Below are 4,887 nucleotides of genomic sequence, written 5' to 3'. Positions count from 1 at the left end.
ATAAAAAACAGGATGAATCATAACCAGAGAAAAGAACATCATTGCAAGTTTAAATGTGCAAATAAAACTCAAGGAACTGAAAGCAGATGATATCTTCAAGGAAGAAGCTGTCATTTCTCATGCTTATAAAGAAAAGGAATAGAGAGGGAAGGAGCTACAGAATAAACAACTGTTGTCCATAGATGTACTTCCTAAGGCATACTTTAAGTAATAGTGACAAACATAAGTTCACTTTGTTTCACAATAGTTACTTTACATGCCATAGATTTGCCTGAAAATAACACAAGGGACTTTAAGCTGTGACTGCTTTTATTCATTGCTCGACCTGCATGTTCAGTCTTTTGGGATTCCTTTCCTTTAACCTGTTCATGAAATTTCTTCCAGATAGTGCCTCATTTTCTAAGGAATGCACTTCTAGAATCTTCTAGTGTATAGTTGCTAGCTTAAGAGAGGACCTGGCTATAGCTCAGGAGGGTGGGTTCTTTAACTCTATTTTAATGGTACCTGCTATTTTGAAAGTGGAAATCGGCTCATCCTTGCTCCTAGACACATCTGCAGGAGTAGGATCTGTTCCTTCAGAGTTTCTATCACCTGTCAAAGAAGAATCTAATTCTTTCTCTGTGATATCTGCTACTGGGGGCAACTGATGTTCTTTTAGTAAAGTCTTATCTTCAGGGCATTGTTCAGAAGGAGCAAGTGAACCTTCATCAGGTGTGTCTTGCATGGGAAACTCTTGAATAGGGACCCCATCAGTTTTGGAAGGCTGTTTAACAACAGGAGAGTCTTCAGCAGGAGTCTCAGGTGGTGGAGGCTGAACATCAGCAGAAGTCTTTTCAGGGCTCTCCTCAACTGATGTCACCTGGGTTTCCACTGTAGGTTCTTCAGGAGGAGCCCCCTCAGATGAAGGAGACCCAGTTTCAGCTGTAGGGCCATCTTCAACTGGAACCACATTCGTAAAGACCTCCTCAGCTGACAGAGGTTGAACTTCAACAGAAGCCCCTTGTAGGGGAGGCTCTTGAGTAGGTGGAAACTCAACTTCTGCAGGGGTATCATCTGCTGATAAACATGGAGCTTCGGCAGGGGCCTCCTCAGCTGGTGCAGGTGGAGCTTCCACCGAGGCCTCCTCTGCTGGAGCAGGTGGAGCTTCTGCAGGGGCCTCCTCAACTGGCAGAGGTGAAGCTTCCACAAGGGCCTCCTCAGCTGGAGCAGGTGGAGCTTCTGTAGGGGCCTCCTCAGCTGGTGCAGGTGGAGGTTCAGCAGGGGCCTCCTCAGCTGGAGCAGGTGGAGCTTCTGTAGGGGCCTCCTCAGCTGGTGCAGGTGGAGGTTCAGCAGGGGCCTCCTCAGCAGGTGGAGGTGGAGCTTCTGCAGGGGCCTCCTCAGCTGATGTAGGTGGAGCTTCGGCAGGGGCCTCCTCAGCTGGTGAAAGTAGAGCTTCTTCAGGACCCTCCTCAGCTGGTACAGGTGGTGCTACTTCAGAGGCCTCCTCAGATGGAGGAGGTGGGACTTCCACAGGGGCCTCCTCAGCTGGTGCAGGTGAAGCTTCCACAGGGGCCTCCTCAGGTGGTATAGGTGGAGCTTCTGCAGGGGCCTCCTCAGCTGGTGAAAGTGGAGCTTCTTCAGGACCCTCCTCAGCTGGTACAGGTGGTGCTACTTCAGAGGCCTCCTCAGCTGGAGGAGGTGGGACTTCCACAGGGGCCTCCTCAGGTGGTACAGGTGGAGCTTCTGCAGGGGCCTCCTCAGCTGGTGCAGGTGGAGCTTCTACAGGGGCCTCCTCAGTTGGTGGAGGTGAAATTTCTGCAGGGGCCTCCTCAACTGGTGGAGGTGAAATTTCTGCAGGGGCCTCCTCAGCTGGTGAAAGTAGAGCTTCTTCAGGACCCTCCTCAGCTGGTACAGGTGGTGCTACTTCAGAGGCCTCCTCAGATGGAGGAGGTGGGACTTCCACAGGGGCCTCCTCAGCTGGTGCAGGTGAAGCTTCCACAGGGGCCTCCTCAGGTGGTATAGGTGGAGCTTCTGCAGGGGCCTCCTCAGCTGGTGCAGGTGGAGCTTCTGCAAGGGCCTCCTCAGCTGGTGCAGGTGGAGGTTCAGCTGGGGCCTCCTCAGCAGGTGGAGCTTCTGCAGGGGCCTCCTCAGCTAAAGCAGGTGGAGCTTCTGCAGGGGCCTCCTCAGCTGGAGCAGGTGGAGCTTCTGCAGGGGCCTCCTCAGCTGGAGCAGGTGGAGCTTCTGCAAGGGCCTCCTCAGCTGGTGCAGGTGGAGGTTCAGCTGGGGCCTCCTCAGCAGGTGGAGTTTCTGCAGGGGCCTCCTCAGCTGGAGCAGGTGGAGCTTCTGCAGGGGCCTCCTCAGCTGGAGCAGGTGGAGCTTCTGCAGGGGCCTCCTCAGCTGGAGCAGGTGGAACTTCTGCAGGGGCCTCCTCAGCTGGAGCAGGTGGAACTTCTGCAGGGGCCTCCTCAGCTGGTGCAGGTGGAGCTTCTGCAAGGGCCTCCTCAGCTGGTGCAGGTGGAGGTTCAGCTGGGGCCTCCTCAGCAGGTGGAGCTTCTGCAGGGGCCTCCTCAGCTGGAGCAGGTGGAGCTTCTGCAGGGGCCTCCTCAGCTGGAGCAGGTGGAGCTTCTGCATGGGCCTCCTCAGCTGGTGCAGGTGGAGGTTCAGCTGGGGCCTCCTCAGCAGGTGGAGCTTCTGCAGGGGCCTCCTCAGCTGGAGCAGGTGGAGCTTCTACAGGGGTCTCCTCAGCTGGTGCAGGTGGAGATCGGGCAGGAGCCTCCTCAGCAGGTGAAGCTTCTGCAGGGGCCTCCTCTGCTGGAGCAAGTAAAGCTTCTGCAGGTACCTCTTCAGCTGGTGCAGGTGGAGCTTCTGGAGAGACCTCCTCAGCTGGAGCAGGTGGAGCTTCTGCAGGGGCCTCCTTAGCTGGTGGAGGTTGGACTTCTGCAGGGGCCTCCTCAGCTGGAGAAGGTGGAGTTTCTGCAGGGGCCTCCTCAGCTGGTGGAAGTGAAGTTTCTTCAGGGGCCTCCTCAGCTGGAGCAGGTGGAGTTTCTGCAGGGGCCTCCTCATCTGGTGGAGGTTGGACTTTTGCAGGGGCCTCCTCAGCTGGTGGAAGTGAAGCTTCTGCATGGGCCTCCTCAGCTGGTGGAGGCAGAACTCTTGCAGGTGCTACTTCTTCAGGAGCATCCTCTGCTGATGGATGCTGACCTCCTTCAAAGACATCTGTAGGAAATTCCTCCGCTAGTACCACAGCAATTTCTGCTGAGACTGCTTCTAATGTGTGGTTATCTAATGGTGGCTGCACTTCTTTAAAAGCCCCCTCAGATGGTAGAGGTTGACCTTCGTCAGTGGACTCTTCAGCAGTAGCAGATTCTTCTTCGCCTGCTACATTTTGGATCTTCACAAACACTTCTGTGAATGGAACCACAATTTCAATAGGTTGTTCTTCATGATCCACCTCAGCATGTTGGAGATACTCTCGATCATAAGGCTCATATGAAAGGGCCCCTTGCACTGACAGATGACTAATGTCACCAGGGGCTTTAGAAGGAAGCTCATCAGCTGTTAGAGCCTGGATTTCACCAGAAAATGCCCCTCCAGTGAAAGGCATCATGGCATCAGGGACTTTTTCAGCTGACAGTACCTCTAATTCAAGAGAACCATCTACTTCAAACGAGGAACCCTCTTGTGTAACAGGTATTGTTTCCTCCTTTGGCTTAAGCAGGGAACTACCTGGCATATTCATGATGGTAATTTCTAATTCACTGAAGTATGTCTGTTGTTCTTTGTCCACTGTTTCTTTTGGGCAAATGTACATCACACTAAAGTCACCAGTACAGCTGGTCTGCTGAGATCTGTCTATTAACCGAGCTGTGGGTCTGCTTGTTGGAATCTCTACTTCTGGAACACACTGTGGCAATTCAGGAGCTGTTTCTCCAACACCAACTGGGGTTTCTTCAAGGGTAAGTGTTTTATCAGTGAGTATGGCTTTCGCTTTTTCTTCCACAGAAGCCTCTGTCTGCAGAGACTTATCAGTCATTTCCATGCCACGCTTTCTCTTCATCCAAGTTTGTTGAAGTTGAGAAGACAGTCTAAGAGACTCATATTCTTTTGCAGAGTAGTTGTCTTTGCTTCCAGAAATATTACCAATACTGAGGGTAGCTTTGGGGACAGGAGGTTGTACTACAGCCATGGGTTTCTTTTTTTCTGGTGCATCAGTTTGCTGGGACTTGTCTACCATCGGTTGGCTGGGTCGTCTTCTCCTTCTAAATTCCTGCCTCCCTAATGAGATAGGCTGTTCAGGTTCATCACTTTCTTCCATTTTTATGACCGATGATATCCAAATTTATGAGTCTTCAAGTAGTTAATCATTAAGAATCATAAATGTACCCAGTGGTTAAGCCTTTGCCTTCCTTCATTGAGTTTTTCTATGGAGTTTAGAACAAATAATTCATAAATTATTGACATTCTTTACTACCTTCTTGTTGGATCCCACCTTACTCATTCATCATCCTTCCTGTTTAGTCTCTGTCAGAACAAATCTCTTTTAGAAGTTCCCTCAAGGGTCTGTGACATCACAGCCACTTCTCCTTACAAGGTTCCGGAAGTTATGTTTCCAGCAGTTTTAAGCTTGGTTTATTCACATAAGCAATGACTAAATGTGAAGTGTCTAGTTTTTTTGTTTTTGTTTTAAAAAATAAGGTTGAAAATGAATTTCTTTCCCAGATGAGTAACAATTTAACTCCAAGAGAGCCACTAATTGTTAATGGTGATCTTTTTGAGCTTACAACTTGATTCCATTATTAGAGTTAATGTGTGTGTGTGTGTGTGTGTGTGTGTGTGTGTGTGTGTAGGAATGTCTGATAAATGGATGTCTATAGGACTTCGAAAGAAACTGCCTCTCTTTAGAAGACT

The 4,887-nt window shown here is 50.5% G+C and overlaps 1 protein-coding gene across 1 annotated transcript; it reads right to left on the bottom strand.

The window, feature by feature from the left end:
• Positions 1-466: 466 nt before the first annotated feature.
• Fscb (fibrous sheath CABYR binding protein) lies at positions 467-4,294 on the bottom strand. Its single transcript, XM_057782176.1, has 2 exons — positions 1,661-4,294; positions 467-1,372 (listed from the first exon to the last, which is right to left on the bottom strand). The coding sequence occupies exons 1-2, from the start codon at positions 4,292-4,294 to the stop codon at positions 467-469; spliced, it is 3,540 nt and encodes a 1,179-aa protein (XP_057638159.1).
• Positions 4,295-4,887: the final 593 nt, after the last annotated feature.

Source organism: Chionomys nivalis, chromosome 10 (genome assembly GCF_950005125.1).
Source record: "Chionomys nivalis chromosome 10, mChiNiv1.1, whole genome shotgun sequence".
Lineage (NCBI taxonomy): Eukaryota > Metazoa > Chordata > Mammalia > Rodentia > Cricetidae > Chionomys > Chionomys nivalis.
This window is presented reverse-complemented; position numbering and strand designations above follow the sequence as displayed.